This window comes from Diadema antillarum, unplaced genomic scaffold (assembly GCF_040938485.1).
Source record: "Diadema antillarum isolate AM-2024a unplaced genomic scaffold, OU_Dant_1.0 scf00000226, whole genome shotgun sequence".
Lineage (NCBI taxonomy): Eukaryota > Metazoa > Echinodermata > Echinoidea > Diadematoida > Diadematidae > Diadema > Diadema antillarum.
In genome coordinates this window covers 258,726-273,831 of record NW_027271115.1, presented here as the reverse complement: position 1 = coordinate 273,831, position 15,106 = coordinate 258,726, and the positions used below count along the sequence as shown (strand labels likewise).

General features: G+C 39.9%; 2 protein-coding genes across 2 annotated transcripts; both read left to right on the top strand.

The window, feature by feature from the left end:
- The first annotated feature begins 2,271 nt into the window (after positions 1 to 2,271).
- On the top strand, positions 2,272 to 2,631 carry LOC139724651 (uncharacterized). Its single transcript, XM_071635782.1, has one exon. It carries the CDS (start codon positions 2,272 to 2,274, stop codon positions 2,629 to 2,631), a length of 360 nt encoding a protein of 119 aa, XP_071491883.1.
- Positions 2,632 to 3,091: 460 nt separating this feature from the next.
- Positions 3,092 to 3,940, top strand: LOC139724650 (uncharacterized). The gene has a single exon (XM_071635781.1). It carries the CDS (start codon positions 3,092 to 3,094, stop codon positions 3,938 to 3,940), a length of 849 nt encoding a protein of 282 aa, XP_071491882.1.
- The last annotated feature ends 11,166 nt before the right edge of the window (positions 3,941 to 15,106 follow it).

The window sequence follows — 15,106 nt, the reverse complement described above, 5'->3', positions numbered from 1 at the left end:
ACACACACACACACACACACACACACACACAAGATGAGGCAAAGCTTGTACAATTAGCAAGTTCCGTAAGTAAAAAGAGAGAGAGAAAAAAAAAAACTTGTACTTTGTTTTTATTTGTAATGAAAGTTATGAAACAAAAAGTATTTGCATACATATACTTATCTAAGTAAACAAATTGGCACTCTGATTTAGAGGAGGAAGAGGTCCAATTAAAGCAATGGGACGAAACGACACACACACATACACACACCCAGGCACCCACACACGCACACGCACACACACACACATACACACCCACACCCACATACACACAAAGACACATTCATACAAATCCGGGGAAATAAAGCCAGTGGGACAAATGGTCATGTGTGACCAGGCAACCGACGTGGAACCCCAATTATATAAGTACAGTACATAATCTATCAATATCAAAGCCGCAAAAGAGAAATGTAGGTAATAACTGGACCTGAAAGCAAGGTGGTACATTATATTTGACGTTTAAATTAACGACTAAATATAAATTCTTTCAACTTGAACTTATGTGTGCCAAGACTTACTGAATATTTCATTTTAGCCGGAAGGGAGTTCCACAGTTCAGGTTTACGGTAAGCAAAAGTGTTTTTGGCAAAAAGTGTCCGCTTTAAGGGTAGATGGATACAACTGGACAGTCTTGTGGGGTATTCTTGTGGGGTGTGGGGTAGCTACAGTCAATGTCACGTGACCGACAAGGCCAATGACAGGAAACATTGTGCTGATTATTACCATTCACTGAAATTCAAAGTTTTTAGATGTTCGTCAAAAAAGCGCTTTGTCCTTGGTCTGTTCTTATGATTATGCAGCTTTCATTCAAACCCTTGTCCTCACCATTAGAACATTTCCTTTCTAGCTTTATCATCGTCCATTGGGTCTCTAATGTAATCGCAGAAAACATGGATAAGGAGCAGAAGAACAAGACATAAACCTCTTTGCGGAAACCACGGGCTTTTACGGCATGCCCCACGAGTCCCTCACATCATACAAGGACTGACATCACCATCAACCCAAGCCGTATTAAAGTTATCATCCTGTGGGTCTTTGTGAATCAATGGCATGCCCCGGTGGCAATGGTTCATGGATGTTTCGATTAATATTACGTAGGCGGGACAAATAGACAGACAGATATATAGGGTCAGATGAATAGACAGATAGATAGATAGAAAGATAGATAGATAGAGAGAGAGAGAGAGGGAGAGAGAGATAGGGTTGAACAAAGACAGAAAGCAAAACATTGCCAGTGTCAAACCTTACTTTGCGTTGAATCACCCCTGACTGAACATCACCAAAAGGACAGACGGAATGTTCCAATTCAACCTGCAGAGTTGATAATAGATAAACATGCATCAGAAGGAGGTCGAATAAAGGGCAGGGACACAATCGAAAGTCATATGTTCGGATATGAAAGGAAAACAGCGTGGAAAAGGGTGCGACAATCTATTAGCAAACTAGAATGCCAAGGAGAAATGCACGTGAGGGGATTCAAGGCCTAGAATGAGGATGGCTAGTGGTTCATGCAAGGTGTACACATGGAAGAACGAAGGAGAGTCATTAGAAAACATAGCTACATTAAGTTCAAAGTTTTGCCTGATCAAGTAGAATGTTACCTGTCCTCAAGAGACAAATGAGAAAGAGGGATAGACTGTTCAAGAATGCTCGAAAAGACCCAAGTACTTCAAAATGGAAACTATACCGTGAGCATCGAAACAAGGTAGCGAAACTTGTTCACCAGGCTCACCAAGAATATGTCAATTCTGTCATAGGAGGCAGTCTCAAAGAAAACCCCAAAACCTTTTGGAGTTATGTCAAACAGTGCAGATCAGAGAGTGTTGGAATCCCATCACTACGTACTGACAGTGGCTTGTTCACAACCGACAAAGCCAAAGCCGAGTGTCTAAACAAATTCTTCCACTCAATACATACCGGATATCAATCCTGCCATTCTGACTCCAAGGGCACCTCTCCTTATCCTGCCATAGGCCATCTTCACATTAATAGACCTGGTGTGGCTAAACAACTACGGAATCTCAACCCATCCAAAGCTTGTGGCCCTGACCAACTTTCTCCTAGATTACTCAAGCTTGTTGCTGAAGAGATCGCACCAGCACTAGCATTTCTTTTCCAGCAGAGCATCAACACTGGAAAGGTTCCATCTGACTGGAAGTACGCCCTTGTAACACCTGTCCATAAATCTGGTGATAAGTGCATCCCTGCGAACTACCGACCCATATCATTAACATGCATCTGCTGCATGTCGTGCTTAGTCACATCTCCAAGCATGTTTCTAGGTACAACATCTTCGTGAATGAGCAGCATGGATTTCGCCAGAAGCTGTCCACCAACACCCAACTTATCTCAGCAACACACGATTGGGCACATACACTCCAATGCAGGGGACAGACAGATGTGGCTTTTCTGGACTTCCAGAAAGCATTTGATCGTGTCCCCCACTGCCATTTGGAAACCAAACTAAAATTCTATGGAATCACAGGGGATACACTCCGTTGGACAATGGCACTGCTATCTGATAGGCAACAGGCAGTAATTGTCAACGGCTCCAGGTCATCATCAGTGGAGGTGTCGTGGCTGAGTGGATAAGAGCGCTCGTCTGTGAACGACATGAGCGTGGTATGGTTCGTGGGTTCGAGCCCATGCCAAGCCCGACACGTTTGCCCTTCAGCAAGGCACTTTATCCACATTGCTGCTCTCCACCCAGGAGTATAAATGGGTACCCGGTAGGATGAGAAAGCTTATGTTGGTTGATGAGCATGTGCGCGCCTGTAAAAATGGCTGCGACTGGCTGGAATGCTCCCCAGGGAGTGGAGAATGAGCACTGTTAGTGCTGGTTGGAAATAATGTATCCAGTGACCGGGGTAATAATAGTCTGTAAAGCGCATTGAAACCCTGAAGTGTGTGAAATGCGCTATATAAAAACCAGCTATTATTATTATTATTATCATGGCTGCCAGTGACATCAGGAGTGCCCCAGGGATCCGTAATAGGACCAGCTCTTTTCTTACTCTACATCAACGACATTACCAGTAACATCCAATCTACTATGCGACTTTTTGCTGATGATAGTGTTATCTATAGGGACATCCACTCAGAAGATGACAACATCTCCCTTCAACGTGATCTTGAGGTCTTATCCACCTGGTCCAAAGTCTGGCTTATGTCATTCAATGTGAAGAAATGTGCAGTGCTCACCATTACAAGAAAGCGTAGACCCAACATGTACAACTATACACTATGCAATGAATCCATCCCTAGAGTTGACAGCTACAAATACCTGGGAATTACAGTCACCAAAGACCTCCGATGGAATGAACACTGCCAGGAAAAGGCCAGCAATGCCAGCAAAACTCTTGGCCTGCTGCGCAGAACTCTTGCACCATGTCCAAAGACTGTAAAAGAAAATGCATACAAAGCCCTGGTTCTCCCCAAACTTGAATACAGTCCAGAAGCTTGGAATCCCTACACATCACAGTGTGTTGAAAACCTTGAACGAATCCAGAGAGCAGCTGCACGTTTTGTAACCCGGGACTACCGAACGACTACATCATCTTCGAGTCTCGTGAGACAGCTTAGATGGGATCCTTTGCACACACGTCGCCTCCTTGCACAATCCACAATGTTCTTCAAAATACGGCAGCAACTTGTAAATATCTCCTTCCCAGCTTTCATAGCACCAGCCCCACACATCAGCAGAAACGACCACAGCCTCAAGCTTACAGTACCTGTGGCCACCATAGATTCCTACAAGTTTTCTTTCTATCCTCGAGCCATCCGTATATGGAACTGTCTACCACATCAAGCAGTAACAGCACAAACCCTGGCTGCTTTCCAAGAGGCTGCCCTTCCAGCCATCCGAAGGATGAAGCCTCCCATTGGTGACAGGATGCTGTAATTCAAGAGCATCTTTTACTTGCACATGTATCACGTTTTAATTGTACATATACTGATATCATCACGTGCACCATCACATACTGCCACTGCACCAACCCATCCCAGTCTAGCTGTGCTTGCAGCTGCTATAGGGATTACTCCATCAAGACTCAAGACTCAAGTTACTATTCTTTCTCTGTTCTACTATTCTTTGTATTTTCTAATTGAGGGGGGAGAGGGGATAAATCATTTCTCTATGACTCTGGGAACTTGAATGTTTTTTATTGCGCCGGCCTGCTGATGGTCAATATCATTGGGTACTATTAATTCCTTGTTGCTATATATGTATATATATATATATATATATATATATATGTGTGTGTGTGTGTGTGTGTGTGTGTGTGTGTTTGTGTGTTTGTGTGCGTGTTTGTGTGTATTACGTCGTAAGGGTTAAATCGCAAAAAAGGTTAAAACGCTATTCTTAAACATTTCTTAGTTAATCCATCAATAGATGGAGCAAATTAAACCCTTTCCGATGATAACACAATCTATTGTTGCATAACAAGGAATAGTACTGAAGTTGTAATCACAAAATCCCATACCATTTTCATATCATTTTCTCTCTTTTTTTAACAGATCTAATCGCAAATAATTATCTGTGTGCGTGTGTATGTTTCACAAGGGCCGAAGGGAAAGCCACGAAGCCAAAAATCGAGGGTGGTTTCTCCAATCTCTGACTGGCGCCTTCACCGAGCCTGTTCGGGGACACAGTGGTGTCAGGAAGGGTTGATACACGTGCGCTGCGCAAGGTGGGCAGCCTACTTATCTCAGCGAGCAGTGATCCGATCCTTGACCCGCGATAGCAGTGCGTTAGCATCCAAAATGAGCGTTGGGTGTTCATTCCTCCATTTAAAGCGGGATTTGAGATGAAGAGAAGGCGAAGACAGATAGAAATAGGAAATGGGCTGATATAGAAATAAACAGAAAGAAAGTCTCCGATAACCTCATCTTATACTGCTATATAAGCAAAGCTTATACCGTACATGAGTGTACAAGCTTGAAACGGCAGCAGTATGTTCTCACTTGATGTGTACGTATAAACATATGTATGTTTGTTTGTATCGGGGCTTATGTGTGTGTATACATACACACTTACATGATTGTCTTTACAGGATAGCATTTACGAAGGTCCAAAAAAAAAAACACACACACGACTATCCCCTTCTTTCTCCCTTGTTCATATATAAATACAGTATGCCTTAACATGTTGATTGGATTCATTATGCTATGTATGTATACAGACTGATGTTGTTATGAAATTGATATTTCTTATATTGATTTGTACGTTATACTATCCTCTTTGCATACCCTGTATCACTTTGTTTTCATTTGTTATTGTATTTGGAGAAAGAGAATGCAGAAATCAACCAAACCAAACCAAACTTCCCTTTTAGTCAATTATCGACAGCGGAACCCGTCAGAAAAGAAACGCAGCCTATTACTATCAGGATATAAGAAAATAAAATTGTTACTCGAATCATTCCTCTCTAACTGTCTGATCCACACGAGTGGGTCAGACGACCCCCCCCCCCCCGCAAAAACAGGGAGGGGGAGGGATTCACACTGACGCGAATTGGCGAGAGAAAAAATCTCGAGATTTGCACATCTTAAGATTTTGCCCAGAGTAGAAATGAAAGATCTCACTAAATAGTGCGATCGCAGCATCGCGATCCAAATCCCAAGATATCTTGCGATTATATGGGAAAGATCGCAATCATATACATTGAGAAATAGCGCGATAATTTGCACCGCTGAGAGAGTGTGAACGCCGGAGCAAATAATTTCGATATCATCTTTTTTCTCCCATCAGTCAAAACAGCACACGAACTCATGGTCAAGGGTCATCATTTATAGAGTTCGTAAATGCGCGTAATTTGATCATCTGTCCGTCTGATTGGACGCAAAGAAAAAAAATGTCGGTATTTCAATCGCCATAGACATCCGTGTATCCTCGTCGCCACTTCTGTCATGAGACGGATTGGTATGATGTACGTTGTAGATTGTGTGTGACAATCTTTCGGGCTCGCACTACTCAAATGCAGGAGCACACACGCCAGCAGTTACAGTCGATTAACTTTATTGAAATGTAAACAAGTTCAATGAATAGTAAAGACTACAAGTCCGTGGTCGCTGTTCTGAATTTTTGGAGGAGTCAGGTGCAATGTCGCGAAACTATGTAAAACATTGTGAACCTTGTAAAAAAACAAACAAAAGAGCTGTACAACTTTGATTGTAATTTTGTTGTAATTGCGAGGTCTGTCCTCCTACAAGAGATTTCTGCTGAATTGTGGTTCAAGACAGTCAATCACCGACCCGTGGGTTTTTACTATTGTGAAAACTTGTGTAGTTTAATGAAGTTTATTGACTGTATAACTGCTGATGTGTTGTCCTAAGATGTATGCAAAGTTCCGGGCAGACTGACGCAGGCAGGATCCCGAAAAACAAAAACTGGAGCTGGCAGGGGCTATACAGTGACGTGCAACCATTTCTTGCTCTTCACCGCCAACAGAAAGAGGATGACAACAGTGATGGGTGTATCTCAATATATTTTCTCCTCTTCGCCATAATGCTCATGGGTAAACGTCTGGTGAAAATTTCCCCTTGTCTTTTAACGATGCATTCAACTTCACTTTGTACCTCTTGCATGTCTTGGTGCAATATTATTCAAACAAATAGACCTACACCTGCTTACACTTGCTATTGGATTACTTCGAAGACTTTAACGACACGGGATTCTGATAGAGTAATGTTTTATGTTTTCAGTGAGTGCACTGTCGGTGTGACGTTTTTACCAGTAACCAGGGTGAAAGTGTATTTTTGCAAGGCGCATTGAGAACCACGGCACGGTGGAAAAGTGAAGTGTGAAAATATCTCTATCACTACAAGATTAGGATTTTTCTTACGTGTTGTTTGGATTTTTGTTAGGAGTTTCGTTTTGTAAATCTATGTTACCACTATGTTAAAGTACTTAAATGCTTATAAGTAAGCTATACTATAGCAGGACAGAGGATTTTGAGTGTCCTATATCCAAAGACTTAGAAAGGACAATTAAGTGCCTTGCCTATAAAGACTAATATACTGTGTCATTAGAAGACTTGAACCAGGTCCTCTAAAGTAATCTGTTGACATATATCATTCACATATCCATCATTTAGTTATCTGCAACTACAAGCCTTCTGTCATCTTTTTCTTTCTTTTTTTATGACATGATTACGATATTTCTTATTCGCACAACAGTAGTTCTAAAATTTGCAAAAGCAAATTGACTCATGTACTGTATTTTTTAGTCATGAAAATATATCTTGACCATTAAAAAGGAGCCAGTTGAAAAACGTCTGACTGTATTTTATTCCTCTCTTTGGAGGATTACAGCACGGTTGAATGGAGCTAAAGTTCAGATGGAATATTTTGTTTCCATGACAACCATTTTGTTTGTCATTATGTTCATCATTTCAGCCATTTCAGCCATCGTCCCCCTTTTTTTTTATCAAAGACCTTTCGATCAGCTTGTTGAATTTCTTGTCTACCTTCCGTTGTAACCAGCTGCGTGCACTGTATAACTTCTTTATACCTTCTTTACACCTGCACACAGCCTTGAACTGAAATTTCCCACTTCGAAATGGTGCCAATTTTTGGTCATTTAATACCCGCGCGAAATTAGAACAACGCTATTAAGTCAAGGTGGGGCTTCTACATGTTCGTTCAGTAGCCAAGAAGAGCTCTTGATACATAATCGAAAAATAAAACTGATAACAGTTTGCACCAAGAATGATTGTTCTGGATTTTCATTGCTGCAATAAATTGCAAATCGCTCATAAAAAAAGAAGAGCATTCTTTTTTGTTGACCAATTCTAGATGAATTTAATTTCGAACTGTCGAGAATAAAAAAAAAATCATACATTTCAAAAGGCCTTTTTGCCATATACCACCTGCATTGTAAGCTGAAAACTTGGGCAATTAAATTCGATTATTGGACGAGTCTAGGTGTGAAACTTAGCGGACCGACAAACAAAGAGATGTCCTTGGTCCGTTCCCGAGCATGTGCCGACCACTTCCCCCCAGCCCACGCCTTTTGCTTTTTACTCTGAATTTCCTGGTGGTGGCGGCGATGCGCATCCACCTACCAGGAGCCAAAGAGAAAGGGCAGAAAAGGGAAAATGGGTGTGAGAGATAGATAGATAGATAGATAGATAGATAGATAGATAGATAGATAGATAAATAGATAAATAGATAAATAGATAGATAGATAGATAGATAGATAGATAGGTAGATAGATGGATGGGTGGGTGGGTGGAGAAAACGAAAGAGAGAGATAGAAGGAGAGAGAGAGAGAGAGAGAGAGAGAGGACAGGCTGGCTAGAGAAGAGTTCGGATTAATATGCTGTAGATATACATATACATATACATAATCATGAAGAGTTAAAAACAGATACGTATATGCATTTTTTAATCAATTTGAGATATTTGAGATTTATGTTGCTTAAAAAAAACAAGAAAACAATCAAAATATCTGTGATAATTTGAAAAATGTCTTCAAAACTACTCGCTGTTATGCATAACAAGAACTTAGCGCCTATGAATAAAAATGAAAATAATCTTTTCTTTTATTATTGACGATGGTCTTACTTTGAACAAATAAAACGAGGATTGTCTGTTTTTGCATTCAATGAATCCATGCTAATGTTGATTTTGCAGTGCATAACAACCAAGAGACGTTGATATATATACATATATTGAGATTATGTGTGTATGTGTATGTATGTATATATATATATATATATATATATATATATATATATATATTTGTTTATATGTGTGTGTGAGTGTGCGTATGAATAATATATAGACAGACCATGTCAATATCTACACCTGACGTACGACGTGTATTTTGACAACATTAAACATGTAGACTTATTCATGAAAAATCGTTCTTGAAAGATGGATGGATGGAAGGCGCCGTTTGTAAGTAACAGGTAGATCCAGCAAGGTCTTGATTTAGGCAGAAACGAAATAGACTAAAAATTCAAAATCAAAATGGTTATAGTTGGTTGTAGAGTATAATGGTTTCAAAACTTAGTGTAGCGATATCATACATTTAAGGCGCCTTGTGGTTTGCATCTAGATTCAGTACTGCAAATGTTCCGTCCGTAACACAGTCAAAAGACAGTAAGACACTTGTTTAACGACACATTTACTACAAAATCCGCCAATGTTTCAAGATATCGATCCCCATTGTACAGTTTATCATAAAATCTGTCTCAGTGATTAAGAAACAAAGGTATGGTTTAACATGCATCTACAAACATGTTACCTAGCAATGATTAGTTTCTTAATTGATAAATGCATTATATGTAAGCATGTATGCATATATAGGCCTATATATATATATATATATATATATATATATATATACATATATATATATATAATTATATATACACTACACATATCATGTGCGTGTATATGTGTAAGTATACACCTGTTGATCTATATGGAATTCCATATATACTCTCCTTCCATTCTCACGGTTAAGACCACTTTGTATACTAGGACGGTTCACCCTTTACCCCCTCCCTTCTCCTCAGAGTGAAGGTAGAACCCACTGAAGTGATTAAACGAGAATGTCGTCTGTCCATTAGGGCCGATGTGCAGGGATAATTCCCGCCATGCGGGAGCGAGATCGTACTTTTGCCCGCCCCGCTGAAGCCGGGCCGAGAAAATTAAAAACCCTCTTTCGGGAAATTTGTAAAAAGCCATCCAATTACAGAATTCAATTAGATTTTATGAGATCCATGATCGCTTCTTTGTTGTTGTTGCTGTTATCGATGTGCTTGCTTTTGTGGTTGTTGTCGTTATTGTTATGCTTATATAAACAAGACAAAAATAAATCCCAACGGTTTATATTGCTCTTGCTAGATAATCACGTGGCAAGGGTCCATATCCACTTGTTGGATTTTCCTCGATATTTAAACATTTTATTTCCCGTTTTTCTGTTTCACCAAGAGAGCGACGGTAAATGATGCTCGCGCAGCTAATGCGTTTTAGCGGTGTACGCGAACGTGCACATCACTAACATGCTTTTTTTGTACTCTGCTGGTGCGATGTGGCCAATTTGCAGCAAGGCTTGTTTTGATTTATGTGAGTTATGTTTCAAACTTAGAGATGATAATTTTGCATTCTTTGTGACATGGACTGAAAGTGACAATAGGTATGAGTTGAAAAAACAAACAAACAAACAAAAAGAACGAGTGATGCACTCTATACATCCTGATACTGTTTGGTCTCCTACAGTGTTCTTTTGACATTTTGATTTTATAAGCTGAGCACGTTAAAGCAATTGGCTATTTAAGACGGGATGTTGCATGTAATACTGTAGGAAATATCAAAAGGTCCCTAAAGCTCATAAATGATCAGATGAATTATTCAACAACGATATCAGTGCTTCATACTTATAATACATGTATAACTAATCTCCCTTAAACGTATTTATATGAAAGGTATTGTGATATAGGCACAGAACGACCGTTGTGTCAAAATAATCCTCTGTGATATCATCTGCATCCATCAATTTATGCCGGAAAATAGAAAAAAAAAAAAAAACCAACACGATACAACAGTTCAGCTGCCCGTATGTGACCATGCGCAGTGCAATGTAGATCATAATCATCGGTGGGGTTGCATGGATGTAATTTTATGGGCCGAACATTTCAATTTTGGCAGGTGATCCAGTAATTACAGTAATTTCTATATTTTCAAGCTTAGTTTCTAAACAAATCACTTTACATTGCGCATTGTACACCACGTGGTCAAAAACACGGCAGAAGACGAAAGATAAGTGTGACCGTTAGGCTGCCTACCCTCACTTAGCAGCCAATGTATTTCATGGTTTGAGCCTTATCTCAGTCTTTATGTATTGTATTAGGGTATGTGTGTGTGGGGGGGGGGGGTGCGTATGTCTATGATGCTGTGTACGTTTGTGCGTGATTGGAGTGCCTGACAACGGTCAAGAACTAGTACATTTGTACATAAAAAAGACGGATTAGCGACAGAAGAATAAATCGATCGAATTACCTACTTTGATGCTTCATTGCGTATCTGAGGGATCGCGCTGACAGCTGGCTGATGATACGGAAGGTAAAGGGGGGAAAAGCACAAATCATGCAAAACATGACATGCCCGCATGCACCACCTAATCCTGATACCTTTTTGAAAATGTATAGACCCTCAAATCCGGGATGGTTTTTGCATGTTTGTTTGTTTGGTATTTTGTTTTCGTTTAAGCATAGCTCTTGTAATATCAGTCAGCGCTGTCATTATGGATGTGTTTAAATTGAAGTTTCTTTTCGGGTAAAGCTTTCGACTCGAAGCAATGATCAAAAAGTGGTGATTGCTCTCTCTTTCAATGCGAACATTTTGATTTGTATGCTTCATAAACACATTTTCCCCTTAAGTAGGGTATATAATATGTTGCTTTTTGACGGAACCAAGTCAACTTGAATTGGTATCTTCCGATGAATATTGTTTACACATTCGTCACGTGGTTTAAAATTGAGCGAAAAAGTATCATCATTACTGGAGTCCCGAGTAAGAAGTAAATTATCAAATTGTGCTGAATTGAGTTGCATAGGAATTCCATTACTCAACAAGTCTGCTTTCCCACATTCTTTTTTTAAACCAAGGCAACTTGAATTGGTATCTTCCGGTATTTTTTTTTTACACGATCGTCACGTGGTTTAAAATTAAGCAAAAACGCATCATCTGGAATCCCGAATAAGAAGTAAATTATCCAAAAGTGCTGGATTGAGCTGTATAAGAATTCCATTGCTCAACAAGTCTCGTTTCCAACATTTTTTTTAATCAATTTAATTGCTGCATGTGAATTTCCTGACGTATAATGCGCCTGATTTGCCAGAAACAATCGAGAGACCCAAATCACTCTGCACTTCGTCATGAACTCGACACAGAATATCTGTCTGCACCGACACTAATGGACAAACTTATACCTTAACAACTCTGTGCGTCATTTGTACCTATATACCGTGTTCCAACTATAACTCTCTCAGTTTGCATATCTGTCTGTATCTGTCTCTCTCCATCTCCCTCTCTCTTTCACTCTCTCTGTCGATCGCTCTCTTGTCCCGATAGCGCATCGATATCACGCTGGCTTAGGTCGCCAATCGGACGAGGAGCAGCTGTGTAATCGAGGGAAAAGTCAGAAATGAGACACGCGTCGGTTTATGATTACCACTCCGGCGGAGATAATGTTATCGATAAAATGCTAATCGCCTGCTTGGGTGCGATCGTCTTCACAATATGGCTTTAAGTGTGTCAGAATCGTTTCGGGGCCGGGCAAGAGTTTGGTTTTCACCCTCCCTCCGCTATCAATTTTGCTCCGCTTCCAAGCAACGAGCGTAGCCAGAGGGCTAAATCGGGTTATGTTTATACGGATGAAGCTTTGATTTCTTATCTATCGCTCTCATGGACACCGAACGTTATATTTCTGTGGATGAAATGATGAGCAAGGTTTACTCAAAATGTTGACGAAAATTATTGGTTTTAAAGTTATTGGTTTCCATAAACAGATTATATGAATCGCACTGCTGTAACAATAGAAACGACAAAAGTGACAAACAAGATATACCTATCCAACAATAATCGATGTCCGCGAAAACTTGTCAAATTTTGTTTTGTCTCATTGTGTGTATTATTCTTTTGGTAATTGATTATCCCAATAAATACTGGACCACACTTTTGCACGCACACTGACAGGTCTTCCATACTTTGCTGCGGTGTATTCTCAGTAGCGACAGCAAAGAAAATTGTAGTTATGCCTCCATAATTAACAGTCGCATGCTGTCAGAATCCTAAACAGTCAAATGTTCCTCTGCATTTTATCAAGTGCATAGATCTGTGCCCAACATTCTTGATTTTGACCTTTTTTATACGCAGATGACATTTACGGGTTGGTACTTTACATAGAAGACCAAATGAAAAGAATTTTACATTTCTCTACAAGAACACAGTTTTCACATTTTATATTACATTTTATCATATGTATATACATGATGTATACATTAGATTAAATGAAATAAAATGAAATGAAATGAAATGAAATGAAATGAAATATTTCCTACATAAAGGTTTACATGGATTATCTATTCTTGATGTGCAAGATTATAACAAGCCACATGAACAAAATCTAGTGGAGGAGGAAGAGGAGGGGAATTGGGGGCAGAATTATCCTAACAGTCTCTTCAGTGGACAGTGTTACGTGAAGGACAATTAGTCACACATGGCACTCACTGACAATCACCAGTCCATTGAAGACAATGCGTCGTTCGTCGTTCGTTGTGACAAGCACCTTGCAATAACCATTTATGACTTCTTTGATTAGCCAAATGTTATGAAAAGTAACCTCCCAAAACTATTCAAGGATGAGAATTCAATGGAAGATTTGAAGGCTTTACCAGATGGAAACCGTTTTAGTGTTGCGGGAGAGAGCTCTTTTTTGGTATGTTTTTCCTTTTTCTTTTTTTGTTGTTGTTGTTCACGTAATCAATAATTATTGATCCACATTTACATTCCTGTCTTTTCACTAAAGTCTATCCATTGTTTTTTAGCTGTCGCTTTCACTCCTGCTCTTTCTCATTCTTAAATGCCACATAACTACACATCGATCTATTTTTAGTTTTCTTTGTTTACGGAGGACCCACCTGTCAAAAAAGCCGCATTGAAAAGTGTTGAGTATAAACACAGCTTCAACTACTAGTTTTAATGTTCAGACTCATGTCACAAACATTATGTTTTTGTTTAAGTGATCCTATAACTTTTGTCATCGGAATATCTCTTTCTATAAAATCATATCATAAGTGAATAAAGAAGTCTACAAATTCCAAACACGAACACAGACAAAATATACAGCACACACACTGGTGTTAGTCCTCACACACAATGCGCGCCATTCTTTACTGCGGTACTAGTATTAAAACTGTCCAGGGACCCATTCAAGCATAAAATGCAAAGTAATGTTCGATGAAATATTCACGATGGAGAATACAATGGTGTACATTACAGATGTGGGAAAAAAAAGATATTCTGTTTCGAAAGCCAATGTAAAAGTAAGTCCGATCTACTTGAAATTCTATTTTTTTTATTTAATTCATTTCTGCGGTGAATTTTGTTTGTACACACATGCGGAGGCGTCACTGCCCATCTTTAGCTACTCCATCAACCTTTTTTATGGCGCAGTGAGAAAACAAAAAGACTGTAAAAGAAACGGACAAAACCAAAGATGTCCAAGTGTATTTTGGTTAAGGTTTCATTGCTCAATTCTATACTGATAGTCTGAGAGCTGGCTGCTGGTCAATTTACCCCATCAAGCCCAAAAGGTTTGACCCCTCAGAGTTGCTGGGGCCACCCTCCTCATTAAAAAAATGCCCGTCAGCCTGGTCCCTGAGGGCGGGTTCGGCCCCCAGGGACCCCCCGAAAAGGCCCTCCGGCGGGTGTAATTTACCCCATGGAGCCCATGGACCAAACTTGGCCTATATGAATGTCCTATGGGTGTACATAATCAAAATATAAAAACTGACAAAATATCTGGTCGGGAAAGGGGTTGCCAGACCGCTTGTTTGCAGGCATAAAACCTTGTTTTTGGTCAAGGAGTCTGCGCCAAGACTACACTGTCCCATAGGCCCTGTACTGTAGCGTCTCCCAACAGGCTGACAGACAGTGCCAGTTAGTGCATGTAGTAGTCTTGGCGCAGACTCCTTTACGCGCAACAAGGGTTATTGCCTGCAAACTACCCGTTATACCCTGGGACCCAGGGTAGTTTGCATGCATAAATTGACCACACACACACCCACCCCCCCCCCTCCCACACACACCCACACACACACACACACACGCACACACACACATACACACACAATTATGTTTACACATGACTCTATGTACAACTGTATAAATTATACCATAACACTAAACATGTTACAATTAATAGGTTTCTCATTAATGCAGCCATAATACCTTGCACGTAATAAATGTCAAACCTATAAGATGTTCATACCTTTTGAATGTTTTACATGGATACTATCAATACACCTTTAAGGAACACTGAAGAAATTTGAAA

Coding starts and splice junctions, on each gene's coding strand:
- LOC139724651 (XM_071635782.1), top strand. CDS start 2,272: ATGCATCTGCTGCATGTCGTGCTTAGTCACATCTCCAAGCATGTTTCT.
- LOC139724650 (XM_071635781.1), top strand. CDS start 3,092: ATGCGACTTTTTGCTGATGATAGTGTTATCTATAGGGACATCCACTCA.